General features: G+C 56.9%; 1 protein-coding gene across 5 annotated transcripts in view; it reads left to right on the top strand.

Annotated features, from left to right (window-relative positions):
* N4BP3 (NEDD4 binding protein 3) overlaps nt 1-13,433 on the top strand; it is an 83,605-nt gene extending 70,172 nt beyond the window's left edge. For 2 of the 5 annotated variants that reach the window (XM_085013776.1, XM_085013777.1), the window contains exons 5-8: nt 6,254-7,023; nt 7,279-7,806; nt 8,248-8,502; nt 8,627-13,433. In XM_085013776.1, the coding sequence (XP_084869902.1) occupies nt 6,703-7,023; nt 7,279-7,806; nt 8,248-8,502; nt 8,627-9,154 (1,632 nt within the window). In that variant the 5' untranslated portion in view covers nt 6,254-6,702 and the 3' untranslated portion in view covers nt 9,155-13,433. Of the gene's footprint in view, nt 1-983; nt 1,214-6,253; nt 7,024-7,278; nt 7,807-8,247; nt 8,503-8,626 lie in introns of those variants that run through there. The other 3 variants (XM_005654971.4, XM_003123673.5, XM_085013775.1) reach the window with 3 other exon arrangements.
* Nucleotides 13,434-15,790: the final 2,357 nt, after the last annotated feature.

Here is a 15,790-nt window from a genome sequence, read left to right as displayed (position 1 = left end):
TGGAGTAGTCCATCAGCTGCAGCTCCCATTGGACCCCTAGTGGGGGAACTTCCATATGCCACAGGCCCAGCGGGTTTGAGAAACAAAACAAAACAAAACCACCATTCCTTTTTATGGTTGAATAATATTCTATTGTATGGATAGACTGCATTTTGTGTATCCATTCATCTGTTGAGAGACACTTGGGTTGTTTCCACCTTTGGACTAATGTGAATAGTCCTGCTTGGAACGTTTTTGCACAGGTGTCTGAGTCCCTTCCCTGTTTTCAATTCTTTGGGATGTGTACTTAGGGAGTGGAACTGCTGGGTCATACCTCACTATATGTTCATAACCTTTAGGGGAAGACGTGGTGTTTTAATATTGGAACATGAATGCCTTTTGGTGTCCATTTCGGACTCGGTCTCCATCTTCTTGTACCTGCTTAACTCACATTATTTGTCTGGCCCCCGAAGGCATCTGAATTTGCTTCCCCAGACGGCTTTGGCAGCAAAAAAACTTAGCGACCAATTCAGTGGCTAACAAGCCAGAGACCTTGGGTAACCTCTCGGAGTGCTATTTTGCTCAGCCTCAAAAGGGAATAATACTGCTTACCTAAGAGGAGGCGGTGAGGATCAGGGAGATGATGGATTGAACACGCCTCTTCGGAAGCTGTTGGGTTCTGGAAACCGAGAGGGCCGGGTGAGGCCAGGAGGACTAGGAGGCGGAGGAGGGTGGGCTGGGCGCCCTCTGGGGGTGTCGGCCGCACTCCGGGCTTCGACTCGGCCAGTGCCCGAGCCCGCGCGCCAGGGACGGTCTCCGCGCAGAGCGCAACCCTCTGGGGGCTCCGGTGCCACCGCTGCGCGGCGCTTCTGCGGGCAGGGCTAGGCTGGAGCCACGAACCCGGGCGGGGCTCAGGTTGGCACGCGGTGGGCGGGGGTGGTCCCCCGTCCCCGCCTCCCACATCCGGGGGCCCGGGCCGGTCCCCGGGCCGGCAGCGCGCCGGTGAGTCAGGCCGGGTTTTCCCTCCGCCTCTGGGGCAGGCGAGCGAGCACTGCCGATCGCGTCCCTCCCTCGCCAATCCGGCTCCGGCGCCCGCCCGCTTTTTCCTGGCGCCTGCTGCCCGGCCGCTCCGGCCCGGCTCGCAGTCTCGGCTGGAGCCGGTGCCCTGGAGGGAAGGTTCAAATCCGCGCCAGGGAGCTGCAGCGCGCGAGGGGTGCGGAGCGGCGCCAGCATGGTGAGTGGGGAGCGACGGGGGCTAGGGCCAGGGCTGGGGGCTGTACTCGCGGGGTGGGACCGGCCGGACTCGCGGGGTGGGACCGGCCGCGGAGGTCTAGCTCTCCCAGCGACCTTGGCCAAGCTGCAGCCCTTCGCCAGCCGTGGTTACATCTGAGAAGTGGGCGGGGGTGGCAAGGTGTGGTGTGCGCCCAGGTACCCCTGCTTCCTGACACCGAAGCACCGAGGTGCGGGATCAGGGACTATGTGGGATCAGGGATCATCCGCGATCAGGAACGCCCCGCTGGAAGGGCAGGCGGCAGGTCACGCTGCTCTCAGTAACCCATGCAAATGCTCTTTCCTGGGAGCAGCGCCTGGGATCCCCGCGCTGCTAATGGTTATAGGGCAGGCGCCCTTGGCGCGGGAGTATGACCTCGTCTTCCATTCCCCCAGCCCATCCGCTCAGGTCAGGCCCCAGAGAAGGGCCTGGAAGAGATGTCCCCTCCCGCCTCCGGGTAGCTTGAGGATCTCCCGTAGTTCTGGGGAGCCTTGTCTCGGCCACAGCCTTTCCCAGGGAAAGTCCATGGAGATGACAACCTCGACTGCCCCTCCACCTTTCCCACCAGACTCCTCTCCTGCCCTCTTCTGCTCCCTCGAGATACCCCTTTCCTCCAACCTCTGCCCCTTACTGGTGGCAGCTGCCAGCCTGCTGCCAGGGGTCCCGCGGATAGGGGACACTCCCAGGTCTGGAGCACCATCCCAGTCTGGCCACAACCTTTGGCCAAAGTGAGAGCTCACCTGAGGCCAGGCGGAAATCTGGGCCCTGACTGCAGCTGGAGAAAGGACTGGGACCTGTGATCTCCCACTGGGCAACTGCCCTCGCCCACCCCAGGCAGTTTGGGGCTCTCTTCCCTTGCCACAGGGGCTCAGCCTGTCCCACCGCCTAGGTTCTCTCGCTCTGTCCAGCCTAGGCAGGGAGAAGAGGCAAGAGGCCATCCTGGGCCTGGTGATCAGCCTCCTCCCAAAGCCCTCCTGGGCAGGGCTCCTCTGCCTGCCGGCTGGCTCTGTGTAGGTGTGTATGTGCCAGACTGAATGAATGCAGCCAGCTACCGCCAGCGCCTCTAGAGCTAGCAGCTTCCAGGGCTCAGAGTCCCCATGGCGGGGCTTCCACTATTCCTGACCCAGGGGCAGGCAGGGGGGATTCTAAGCAGAAGGGACTGGGATCCCAATCCCCAAGAGTGCAGGTGATTGGGAAAAGCAGGTGTGGGGAACTGAGCAGATGTAACACACAGCAGTGTGTGCCCGTGAAGGGCAGCTGGTGATCCCTGGCTGGGGCAACCTGGGACACAAGAGAGGGTCTTGCCTGGGGAGTTGGGATGGCGGGTCATATGGGATCTTAGACAACTCACTTCTTCTTTCTGGGCCTCAGTTTCCCTATCTGTAAGGTGGAGTGAGGATAACTTCTGTCCTGCCTACCTCATGAGGCTGTTGTGGAGATGAAATGATTCAATGGTATAGCTGATAAAAACGTCAGTGACTATATAGTGATACTGAGAATCATTCCTCCAGGGTTTAGACGCTGGACTCTGCCTCTTCAAGTGTCCCAGTGGGGCTAAGGAATGTCAGTCCCCTCCCTGGGCCCCTTCACCCATTGCCCCCTCTTTTGGAGCTAGGACATTCCTGTCCCATTCCATAGGGGCAGCTGCAGACACACCCCTCAGCAAATCTGATCCCCCAGCAGGTGGTGGGACCCTCCCCTGGGGCCAGGGCTCAGGCAGGCGGGGCTAAAGGCAGGCCATGGGGCTAAAGGCAGCCATGGCCGGACTGGGAGCTTCCTGCCGAGTGCTCTGGGATGTTCCACTGCAGAGGATGCACAGTGTGGTCAGGGAAGGTGTCTAAGCTGGGGAGCCTTTTCACTTTCTCCTGTGCAGCTGAACATGACCTTAGGCACATTATTTTACCTCCTGGGCCTCAATGTTCTCTTCTGAAGTAGGGGAATGACAATATTCCCTCTTGTGTGTATTGTGAGTGTGTGGTAGGCCCAGGTCAGCAGACCCACCAAGGCACCCACTAAGGGACACTGTGGTGCCTACCTGCATGTCCTCTCTTTTTCTACTTCATGGCCAGGGCGGTCCCCCAGCCTCATTCTCCTGACTCCACCAAGGGTTGGTCCAAAGGAGATGCGCCTGGTGTCTGGGGCTCAGTGCTGCTGGCTAATCTTGGAATGGGTGGAGGGGAGGTAGGAGCAGGAGAAAGGGGCTCTGTTGGGGCCAGGCTGGACCTATGCAGAATGTGGCCTGTGTTGCTCAGCTGAAACCTAGCTGGCAGGGCGGTGGGCTTCAGCTCTGGGCATTGGGCAGCTATGGAGCTCTGGGCAGGAAAGCCCAGGCACTTGAAGGAGTATCTGCCTTTTTCTCTGATGGAGCTGCAAGGCACTTGCCATCTCTCACTCCCTCCTCCCCCACCACATCCTCTCCTGCACAGCTGCCCTGGCTTGAGTGGGCCAGTCCCTGGGCTTCCAAGCAACGAGAAGGAATGCGTGTGTTGTGGGGAAGCAGGGGAGGTGGATGGACTCCTTTAGAGAAAGGGACTGTCGCCAGACTGAGACATGGGCAGGGTGGAGTCTCTTGAAAGCCAAGGGCTCGACCCTACTGGGGGAGCTAATAATGCAGCCAGAGAAGTTATCTAAGAGGGGTGGAGGGCGGGGGTCTTGGGGAAAGACAAAGGAGAGGGCTGTTTGTGCCCCTCCATCATGCTCCATGGCTATTTCAAATTGCTCAACTTGCTTGTGGAGAGAAGCCAGTGCCATGCCCTGCTCACCACTTCTGCATGTACGTGCGCACGCGTGCACACACACACACACACACACACACACACACTCCCCTACATCTAGCCTTGGGGCTAAGGAGGACCCCTGGGTATCCATGTGTTATATGTGTGTCTAGAAGGTGCTCAGTGCTGTGTGGATGGATGACCTTGAACGTGACTCTGTCTGCTGTTAGATCTGCATTGTGTCCTCTAACAGAAGAGCCTCTGTGCCACTGGTGGCATTGATTGGACTCAGTATGCATATGATGTACACACTGTTTTGGCCCATGGCTGCCTCTCCTCTGGACCTGGGATGGGACCCTTCATGGGGATCATGGGGTTATGGCTCCCTGAGATAGGAAGTGAGGCTCTGGCTGGGGGAACGTGAGGCAGTGTGTATCTGGGATGAAGTGGGCGTTTTTGGCACCATTGCCACCATTTCCGCCCCCGTCCTCTCACCAGGCTTGCGGTTCACAAGCCCTTTCACCTCTGTGTTTCTGTGACTGTCACAGCAATCCTGGAAGGGAAGCAGGGAGGGCAGGCTTTCCTACTTTGCAGAAAGATGGGGAAACAGGCATAGCAAAGAGAGGTACCCTGTGAAGAGATGCTGTGAGAGCGGGGCTGGAGACCAGATTCTCTGCTGTCTACCTCCCTAAGAAGCAGTGACAGGATGGAGTTTCCGTCAAGGCTCGGTGGTTAATGAATCCGACTAGGAATCATGAGGTTGCGGGTTCGATCCCTGGCCTTGCTCAGTGGGTTAAGGATCCGGTGTTGCTGTGAGCTGAGGTGTAGGTTGCAGACATGGCTCGGATCCCAAGTTGCTGTGGCTCTGGCGTAGGCCGGTGGCTACAGCTCCGATTAGATCCCTAGCCTGGGAACCTCCATATGCCGAGGGAGCGGCCCTAGAAAAGGCAAAAAAAGACTGAAAAAATAAAAAAAAACTAAAAAAATGAAGCAGTGACAGGAGTTCAGTGGTGTCTGTTGCTGGGTGGGCTTATCATGGTGAAGGAGTGTCAGACTGGGGGCCAAGATGCTTCCATTCCAACTCTTGGGCTGTAGGTGACATCCTGAGTCCCCACTAGACATTTGGCTGCCATGATGCTGGACTCACAGGCATCCTCACTCTGACTAGTTCTGTGACCTTGGGCGAGCCCCTTCTCCTTTTGGAGCCTCTAAAAATGATGTACGGTTACCTATGTGTCAGGGCTCCGTGAGATCCCTACACAGGGCTGTGTTGCTGTAGTTGCCCAGCACCTGTGATTCCTTGTCTGGATGATTCCCCTAACCCTTTGTGACATGTGACTCCCCCATAGGGGTTGAGCCATCTGGGGGCTGGGAGGGGAGGGTTGGGAAGGCCACTTGCCCAGGGTGAGGTTGAAGGCCACAGGGCGTGGAGGCAGGGATATGCCCTCCCTCCCTCCTTCCCTTCCACTCCCCATGAGCTTTGTCTTCTCTAAACACAAAACCTGGAAATGGTTGAGGAAGATGGACCCTCCTAACCATTGTTTGGGGCGGGAGTGGGTGTCCCGGAAGCATACTGGGTGGATAGTGGGGGACTGGCAGCTGCAATGTGCCTGTGGGGTGTCTGTCTGGGAATGGGAGCAGGTGGGTGGGAGGCAGAGAAGGCGGCATTCGTTCATTTGGCAAGTCCTTTCTGAGCACCTACTGTGTGCCAGGTTCTGGCTGGGAACAGGGGCTCCAGTGGGCACTAGGGACAGGCCCTGCCCTCCATGGTGTGGTCCCAGCCCAGGTGGGAGACAGCCCATAATCTGGTCACTCAGCTGTTCGCTGGCGACATTCACGTGTCTAGCAGTTAAGCTTGCCCTCGGCCAGCCTGCGTTGTCCCTGGCTGTGGGCCAGGCCCTGGACTGGGCGTCATGTCCTCTTCTCTCAGCCAGTCCTCCCAGCATCCCAGAGTGATAAGATTCATGGTGGTGATTGTCCAGCTGAGGAAGCCAGGGCCCACACAGTGACAGGCTCCACACATCAGCTCAGGATTTTGGATCCCCCTCCTTGCGGTGGGCTCTAGAGGGGCAGCATATACAGGGGCTTCCTCCTGCCTCCCACTGCTGCCCTAACGTGAACACCTGTTCCGGAAACCAAGGCCATTGTTCCCACCATCCTTCCTCCCCTGGGGCTTTTCCTGTTTGTATCCCTCCTACTGTAGCCCCCAACCCCACGGGTGCCAGGTGCTTCCCTTGGGAACTCCGCCTCTTGGCAGGAAGAGGGGTTGAGCTAAGTTTTCCCCTTCCAGAGGGAAGAAGAAATGGAGATTCTGAGGCCACTAGCCCTGGTTCCCTGTGCCCGCTGCCCACCCCCCTACCTTGGGTAGGCAGCCTGGCAGGAGAATGAACAAAGTCAAGAGTCAGACATCACTGGAGTCCTCAGCTGGCCCAGTCCTGGAAGGGGCCCCTATCTTGCTGCTTCAGGTCCTGGTCCCTCTGTGACCGCAGTTACACACTGGCCCCTGGCTGGAGCTGGGGTGCCAGACAGGTGGCCTTGGGAACTGTACCCCTTTCTCTAGGAATCCTGTCCCGGTTTCTTTCTGGGACCCACATCTGCCACCCGTGGGTGGGCCAGGTGGGGAGCTGGCATAGAGAGCAAGCACCTGGTTTTAGAGCATCAGGGGAGTTGGGCACCTACCTGCCCCTGATGGAGCCTCCTGACCTCCAGAAGCAGCCGCTTGTGCCCTGGTGAAACTTCATGGCCAGAGCCCCAGGCCCTGCTGGCATTGCCATGGGCAGCGTGGGCAGCCTGTTGGAACGTCAGGACTTCTCCCCTGAAGAGCTGCGGGCGGCACTTGCGGGGTCTCGGGGCTCCCGCCAGCCTGATGGGCTCCTCCGGAAAGGCTTAGGCCAGCGGGAGCTCCTCAGCTACCTGCACCTCCCCAAGAAGGACAGCAAGACCACCAAGCGGGCCCCTCGTAACGAGCCTGCCGACTATGCCACCCTCTACTACCGGGAACATCCTCGGGCTGGTGAATTCAGCAAGACCTCGCTGCCTGAGCGGGGTCGTTTTGACAAGGTATGCCTCTGCCACCATGCCCCTCCCTAGTGTGGGAGGGAGGGTGGGGATGGGGGGTTTGGGGGGCTCCTTGGAGACCCTGATGCTGGGGTGGGATGTGACAGTCTTGCTATGGGCTGGCCTGAGGCTTGGTCACTGCCTCCCAGTGACACACCCCACATTCTCAATGAGGATTCCCCAGGGGCCATGGGAGCCTTGGAGGGCAGAGCTGAGCAATCAGCCCAGGGCCTCATACCTGCCTTCTCTTCCTGGCAGTGCCGCATTCGCCCATCAGTGTTCAAGCCAGTGACAGGCACCGGGAAAGGCTTCCTGTCCATGCAGAGCCTGGCGGCCCACAAGGGCCAGAAGCTGTGGCGCAGCAACGGCAGCCTGCACACGCTGGCCTGCCACCCACCCCTGAGCCCTGGGCCCCGGGCCAGCCAGGCCCAGGCCCGGGCCCAGCTGCTGCACGCCCTCAGCCTGGATGAGGGCGGCCCCGAGCCTGAGCCCAGTCTGTCCGACTCCTCCAGTGGGGGCAGCTTTGGCCACAGTCCCAGCACTGGCCCTGGTCCCTTCAGCTCTTCCCTGGGCCACATTAACCACCTTGGGGGCTCTCTGGACCGGGCCTCACGGGGTCCCAAGGAGGCTGGGCCGCTGCCTATGATGAGCTGCCTGCCCGAACCTCCGCCTCCCTATGAGTTCTCCTGTCCCACCGCTGAGGACATGGTGGCTGTGCTGCCTGACTCCTGTGAGGAGCTCAAGAGGGGCCTCAGTGATGAGGATGGCTCCAACCCCTTCACGCAGGTGAGAATAGCCCTGCCCTGGGGTCCTGTTCTGTCCCTTGGCATTGGAGTACAGGGCAGACAGAGGGTTACCAGCCAGCATTCCCATGTGGCTCTGGGCACAAGAGAGTAAGGAGGAGAGGGGTGATGTGGCTCCTCTCCCCAAACTCCACATGTCATGTCATCAGTGGTCCTTTGTTGGGAGTTGTCTGGGAGGGAAGGAGGGAGGGGACCCCTTGGGAGGACCATGTATTGGGGACACTTCACCTCTGGAGAACATTTTGGGGTCGGGCACATGTGTGACTGGAGCCTTGGGCCCTGGACCCTGTGGTGTCGGGGTACAGGATGTTAGAAGCAGCTGGAGTGTTGGAACAATGGGCCAGCCATGGAAATGCAGGCAGTGGGTGTCCTCGGGGCCGTGTATGACTTTCAGGGCATGGCAGGCACCTCTTCCCCTTGACAGGTGCTAGAGGAGCGCCAGCGGCTTTGGCTGTCTGAGCTAAAGCGCCTATACGTGGAGCGGCTGCATGAGGTGGCCCAGAAGGCCGAGCGCAGTGAGCGCAACCTCCAGCTCCAGCTGTTCATGGCCCAGCAGGAACAGCGGCGCCTGCGCAAGGAGCTGCGGGCGCAGCAGGGCCTGGCCCCAGAGCCCCGGCTTCCAGGCACCCTCTCAGAGGCCGATCCCAGCACTCGACCAGAGGAGGAAGCCCGATGGGAGGTGAGAGAGCAGGCATCCAGAAACTCCTGGCCCCATGGCTATCATCCCATCCTCTGCCTGCCCACCAACTGGTCCCCCCTTACCCTGCTTTGCTTGGCTCTTGCCCATCCTTGTCCCCCTGCAGGTATGCCAAAAGACGGCGGAGATTAGCCTCCTGAAGCAGCAGCTACGGGAGGCCCAGGCCGAGCTGGCGCAGAAGCTAGCAGAGATCTTCAGCCTGAAGACGCAACTTCGGGGCAGCCGGGCCCAGGCCCAGGCCCAGGATGCAGAGCTGGCCCGGCTGCGTGAGGCTGTGCGGAGCCTGCAGGAGCAGGCCCCACGAGAGGAAGCCCCCGGCAGCTGTGAGACTGATGACTGCAAGAGCAGGGGGCTGCTGGGGGAGGCAGGAGGCAGTGAGGCTGGAGATGGTGCCGAGCAGCTGAGGGCTGAGCTGCTGCAGGAGAGGCTCCGGGGCCAGGAGCAAGCGCTGCGCTTCGAGCAGGAGCGGCGGACATGGCAGGAGGAGAAGGAGCGGGTGCTGCGCTACCAGCGGGAGATCCAGGGGGGCTACATGGACATGTACCGACGCAACCAGGCGCTGGAACAGGAACTTCGGGCACTGCGGGAGCCCCCTACACCCTGGAGCCCCCGACTTGAGTCCTCCAAGATCTGAGGTCAGCGAAGCGAAATGACAGCAGAAGCACTGTCAGAAGACGGCTTGGACAAGCCCGCCCTGAGATGGCCGATTCCTTCCTTGCATTGGTCTGGGGCAGAATCTGCTGAGACCAGCCGGGGATGGGGAGGCTCGCCGAGAGTGGTGGGATCCAGTGGGGCTGTGGGCTGGATGGGGTGCCTGCAGCAGGAATCAGGGCCAGACTTGGCTGAGGAGCACCCAGGCAGGGCCCAGCCCTGCTCCCTAGAGTAGGGGTAGCCCAGAAAAGGAGGTTAAAGAACAAAGTGCCCCATGATGCAGAAGGGCCGAGGTGAGGGATGAAGTCTGGGGTGGGAACACTGGCCTCCCCAGAATAAAACCATGTTTTCTACTAGGAGGTGCCAGATGATCACGTTGAGCCTGTTGCTGGCCTGAGTCCAGAGGATTGTGGATGGTCAGGGTCAGGGGCTGTTCATCTGGGCTGTAGCTTCCTCCGTGGTCATGGGCAGTGGGGAGGGTGTGCCCTGCGCCTCAGCACAGCTGCTTGGCATGCATGTTGGGGAGCAGAGGAATCCCTGCCCCAATACCATGCAGTTCCTTTGCTGCCATGTGGGCTGAAATTCCTTTCTTTAGCACCAGTGGAACTTTTCAGAAGGAACAATGCCAGGGAACACAAGCAAACAAAAGGGCAAGTCAACCAAGGCATTTCTAGAACATGAAAGGTCCTCTTGGTGGGAAGTCTGGACCCCAGGTGCCCATTCCCCGGTAGATGTGGGGCCAGCCTAAGAGAGCTTCCGCTGGAGAACCTTATGGCTCCTGGTAGAGTTCTTCCCCTTCCAGAATGTACCTCCCCCTTTCTGACTTGTGCACCCCTTCCTCCTTAGGGCTGAGGGTCTTGGGAAGGTGCAGGAGACAGACAGAGAAAGCTTGCAGGTCTCTTGGTAAAGGGCCTGTACCACAGCAGAGAATGTGGACATTTCCCCATAGGCATGGGGGGCCCTGGGGTGTTCTTGAGCAGGAGAGAGATAGGATCTGATTTGTATTCTGGAAAGCTCCATCCTGGGAGAAAGCACCCCACCCCCGCCCGTGGCCCTGCAGGGGCCTCCCCTCTTAGGCAAGGCTGGTCCTTGGCCCCCAAAATCCACTCCCGCCCTTGCCCTCTCAGACATCTGGCTTCCCTTCTGGGCCCTTTCTTCCTCCTGGGTGGGTGGCCTGGAGCAGAGAACCAATCTGGCTGTGCAAGTGGTATCTTCCCAGCCCCTGCTCTGAAGCTCCGGATCCTTACAGATGCATCACCGTCACTGCTACCACCCATTGAGCACTTCCTGTCTACCAGATGCTGGGTTAGGCTGTCAGGGCATGGGGGCTCAGGGTTGAATTAGATGTGCTTCTTGCCCCAAGGGAACCAGCATACAGACGTCTCCCTCCCAAGCCCTGCCTGGTGGTGGGGGAGTGGCCATCTCTGAGAAGTTCTCAACAGAAACCCCCAATTTGCTCCCTTTGGGAATGCTGGCTCTCTCCCTGGCCATGCCTGGCTGGGGCCTGAAGGGTCCTGGTGGTGGAGTAGAGTTTCCATGCAAGGGTAGCTGTGAGGTATGAGCCAGTGTGTCCTGCCTTTTTAGGGTGGAGAGTGGGGTGTGTGAATTGTCTGCCATGAGATGGTATGTTTATGTCCCTGTGAATGGCAGGTGTTTATAGTAGAGACGTGTTATGGGTGGTGGGTGTGTCTAAGGGGGTGTGTATTGGAGGCCGGGAGGGCTGCTTTCTGGTCCCTCCCTCTGTCCCATTCTTTCCCACCAGTCTTAGCCCCTTTTAGCACTGGCCAGGCTTGGCTGGAGCCTGTGGCCAGGGCAGACCCCTGGGCCAAGCTGAGACCCATCTGAGTTCACCCCTGAGCCCGGGTCCTCTACCTGGGGAGGAAAAGCAGGGACACCTGGTTAGGCAGGCTGGGCCCTAATAGGCCTTGATACCCATTTCACACGGCCCTCCAAGCTGAGGTTTCTGGGTCAGTGACTCCTCTAGAGGGCCCTCCAGAGCCCAATGCTGGCCTGAAGCCTGGGTCACCCCCAGGGCCTGGAGCTGGTCAGGCTGGGTGCCCACAGTGCCAGGGTCCACCTTTTGGTGTCCTAGCTCTGCAGAACAACTCCCCACCCAGCAATTAGGGAGCTGGGCCGGCCAGTACAGCCAGCGGGGAGTGGGTGGGCGGTACCAAAACTTGGCAGCTGTGCCAGAAACCAAGCCAGGCCCAGATATAGGGGGAGGACGCGAGAGAGCTGAAGCTGGGGCGTCTCAGAGGGAACCAGATCCCTGTTAGCTCATCCCTGCCGGGCAAACCAGTTCCCTGTCCCCAAGCCGGCTGGGTGGCTCTTGGGCCGGCTGATCACAGGTGCCACTGTAGTGGCTACTGCTTGGGGCAGCCCTCAACTCCCCAGCTGTTCTTAGACCCTCTTCTCTAGTAGACTAGGTCCAGGAGTGAATTCTCTCCAGGACTGAGACAAGCTCCCAGCACTGGCTTCCTGCCCTTGGGCCTTCTTGTCACTCAGATAATGTCATGCCCTCCAGTGGCTCCCTGGACCCCTTAGCCTATCACTTGAGGCATCTCACAGTCTGGCCCCTGGGCTTGCTGATCGAGGTGCCCCTCCTGATGCCAGCCAGATGTAGGGAGAGGGTGTGAGAGAGCTGAAACCTGGGCGTCTCAGAGGAAACCAGATCCCTGTTAGCTCATCCCTGCTGCCCTCTGGGTCCTCCAGGCAGACTCCCTTCCCAATGCTTAGATCTTGCCTCCTCAGGGAAGCCTTCCAGGCTATCCCCTGTGTCCACAGCCCCATGTCTCTCCTCTAGCTCCTTCTGTGCTGCTGGCATTGTCAGTTTGCCTCTGCCTCCACTGGGCTGTGGGAATGGCCGGGGCAGGGCCGGGGCTTCTGTTTTCATCCCCAGAGCCTGCTCTCATTCTAGCCCAGAAGGCACTGACAGGCTTTGGGTTCAAAACAGACCAGACCCCTCCCCTGACTGGCATGGGTTCAAGCTAGGGGTGGGGTGGGAAGGTGGCAAAGGCTCCAGTTCCCAGTGTTCATTCACCTTTCTTGCCACTTGGTTCAAACTAGGTCTGTGCCAAGTACTAGGGCCCCTGAGCCAGTCACCATTTACTGTACAGTGATGTGTAGAGTGCCTGCCTCCGGGAGGAAGCTAAGGTGCCAAGGCCTGTGCCCCTGTGGCCCTTCCTGGAGGGTGGGGTAGGGAAGCAACACACACACACACACACACACACACACAGTAGGGATTGGGCTGGAAGAGTGCAGACATAGAGACAGAGGACAACAGAGAGACCTCTGCAGTGGTGTGCAAGACAGCTGAGTACAGAAAAGGCACAGGGAGACTGGAGGAGGGAGAGTAAATTTCTTTGAGAGCGGGGTGGAGGGGAGGTTGCTGCAGTAATAGGGAACATCTTCCAAAGAAGGTGCAGGCCCCATAGAGACGATTCAGATTGCATAGCCCACGGCCCTGCTGGGTGGAGGCTTAGCTGTTGGTATCGGATTCAAGAAAGAAAAAGGATGTGCTGTTTCTTGCAATAAAACCAAAAAAAGTGGACTATGTCATGAGAGGTGAGGTTTGACTGTGGTGGGAGTTCAGAGGAGAGCTGGCTCATGCACCAGGCGATAGGGTGGCGCTGGGGTTGACAAAGGTTGACTAAACTTTGGTCACGCACTTCCAAGCGCTCTCTCTCTCTCTCTCTCTCTCTCTCTGGCTGTGCCCATAGCATGCAGAAGTTCCTGGGCTAGGGATCGAACCTGTGCCACAGCGGTGACAACACCAGATCTTTAATCCACTAAGCCATCATGGAACTCCACGAGTTCTCTTTATGACTCTGCCTTCCTGTGTCCTTCCTTGTGCAGTCCCATTCGAGCAAGAATCCTGCGAAGTTTAGCCAGGGTCCCCATCCTCCGTATCTGTCACCCTCCACGTCTACTCGGTTCCTCAGCTTCCACCACCAGGTGATGTCTGATCACTGGCCTGCCTGCATGGAGAACCTTGGGAGGTCCGTTTAGCAAGTTCCCTTCTGCCCCCTGAGGTTTCCTTTTAGTAATTTTCCATCCACTGACCCCCCACCACCACCATTGGCTATAAATTCTACTTTTCCTTGTGTTTGGAGTTAAGCCTGCTCTTAGTCTCACCACATGGATACTAATCGTGTTCGTTAACCACTGAGCCATGACGGGAACTCCTCTCAGTCCTACCACAAAACCCCATTCCTGTAGCCCCTGCCCCTTGAATAAATTCTCCCTTATCACTCTTTAACAAATGTCATGAGTAACTTTTTTTTTTCTTTAATGAGGTCATCTCTGAGGAGTTCAAGTTGGATGGGAGAGTTCCTCAGGAGCAGAGTGCGATGAGGGCCCGGATTGGCCACTGGGGAGTGTGGGGGCAGGTCCAGGGAAGGGTCCTGTCTGGAAAGGGGCAAGAAGAGGCAAGCCAGATCCTGGACAGCCTGGCAAGTTGGCACAGGAGGATTTCACCTGTTGTGACTGGGTGGGTCCCTCAGACAGGGAAGAGGAAGGACCAGAACCAGGACCAGCTTTGTGTGTGTGTGTGACCTGTGCAGTGACCCAGGGCCCCATGCTCAAAGGGCCCTAGACTTGGTACAATGCTCGACTGTCACCATCTGGAACCTTATGACATTTGAAAAAAGGGCCTCACGCTTTCATTTTGCCCTAGGGCCCACAAGTGGCATGGACGCCCCTGGCCTGAACCAAAGCTTTGCAAGGAGAGGCAGGGACAGGGAGAAACAGGAGACTGGTTAGGACCCACGTGGAGAGCGGAAGGAAGAGCAGAGCCTTAGCAGGCAATTTGAGCTCCGAGGGCTGAGCCTTGAGGCTTCCAGTTTCTGCAGAAGGCAGGACCTGCACCATCTGCCATTACCCACATCCCACCAGCTATCAGGGGAAGGTTCATCTTTTCCTAGCCTGGCCTTTTTGGATGCACACTGGGAGGCAAAGAAGGCTATATTTTCAGGAGAGCACTTCACGACTTGTCTTTTTTGTCAAAAATCTTTTTTTTTCTTTTCTTTTTTCCTCTTTTTCTTTCTCCCTTCCTTCCTTCTTTCTCCTTTCCTTCTCTTTCTTTCTTTCTTTCTTTCTTTCTTTCTTTCTTTCTTTCTTTCTTTCTTTCTTTCTTTCTTTCTTTCTCTAGTGTGCCTTTTGTGTACTGGCCTCCCTGCCCCTTGTAAATTTTTTTTTTTTTTAATTTCAGGCTGTTTAATTTTTTTTTTTTTTTAATTTTTTGGCCGCCCCACTGCATATGGAGTTCCCAGGCCATGGATCAGATCTGAGCTGCTGTTGCTACCTACAGATCCTTTAACCTACTGTGCTAGGCCAAGGATCGAACCTGTGTCTTGGTGCAACAGAGATGCTGCTGATGCCAAAACTCCCCCCTTGCTTTTTTTTTTTTTTTTTTTTTTGTCTTTTTAGGGTGGCACCTGCATGTATATGAAGGTTCCCTGGCTAGGGGTTGAATCAGAGCTGTAGCCACCTGCCTACACTACAGCCACAGCAACTTGGGATCCAAGCCACGTCTGCAACCTACACCACAGCTCACTGCAATGCCAGATCCTTAACCCACTGAGTGAGGCCAGGGATCGAACCCATGTCCCCTCGGATACTAGTCGGATTTGTTTCCGCTGCACTGCAATGGGAACTCCCCCTTGCCATTTTAAATGCATAATTTACATACAGGAAAACTCACTGCTTTTACAGTGCAGAGAATTGTACAACCAATCCTACCCTCAAGATATAGAATAGTTCCATCATCACCCCCCCATTCCCTCTGCAGTCATCCTTTCTACCCCACCCTCAGGCAACCAGTGATCTGCTTTCTCTGCAATCTTGTGTTTTTCTTTTTTGCCCTTTTTGTGAGCGGTGCTTAATCCTATCTTAGGACCTATTACAAAGTAGTGAGTAAAACAATACAACATTGGTGTAAAAGTAAAACTACCTCAGGAAAAAAATGAAGAGCTGGAAATAGATTTCATTCCATAGAAATCTTATTATGAAAATGGGCTGCTTCAAAATGAGAGGGTAAGGAAAGATTCTTTAATAAGCAGTTTTGGGATAACTGGACAAAAATGTGGGAAAAAGATAAGTCACACTTAGCACCATCCTCTGAAAAACAAAATGGACATGTACGCGGAATTATTATTGTCTTTTGGCCACCTCTGGGTCATGTGGAAGTTCTCAAACCAGGGACAGAACCCTCACCAGAGCAGGGACAATGCCAGATCCTTTAACTACTAGACCACCAGGAAACTCCTTCTTAAATTTAAAAAATGGAATCTTAGGAAACTAGTAAAAGATAAAACAGACAATTATTGAGTTAGTGGAGAATAGCTGTTTTTCTGCTCTGAAGCAGCCACACTCCAACAAAACCCAACGAGGAGTTCCCTCTGTGTTGCAGTGGAAGAATCAGCCTGCAGAGACTTGTGTAACAGGGAGGTGGTGCCATCCCCTCCTGACTCGGGGAGGGGTGGGGGGAGAGTAGGTTAGAGAATCCCCTGTTGCTGCAGCTGCACCTAGATCGCAGCTGTGGCTCAGATTCAATCCCTGGCCTGAGAATTTCCATATGCTGCCAGTGTGGCCATAAAATGGAAAAAACAAAACCCCCCAA

This window comes from Sus scrofa, chromosome 2, assembly GCF_054392235.1.
Source record: "Sus scrofa isolate SSC_HxYL_T2T_F1_AM1 chromosome 2, Sscrofa_HxYL_maternal_Yorkshire_Landrace_v2.0, whole genome shotgun sequence".
Classification (NCBI taxonomy): Eukaryota; Metazoa; Chordata; class Mammalia; order Artiodactyla; family Suidae; genus Sus; species Sus scrofa.
This window is presented reverse-complemented; position numbering and strand designations above follow the sequence as displayed.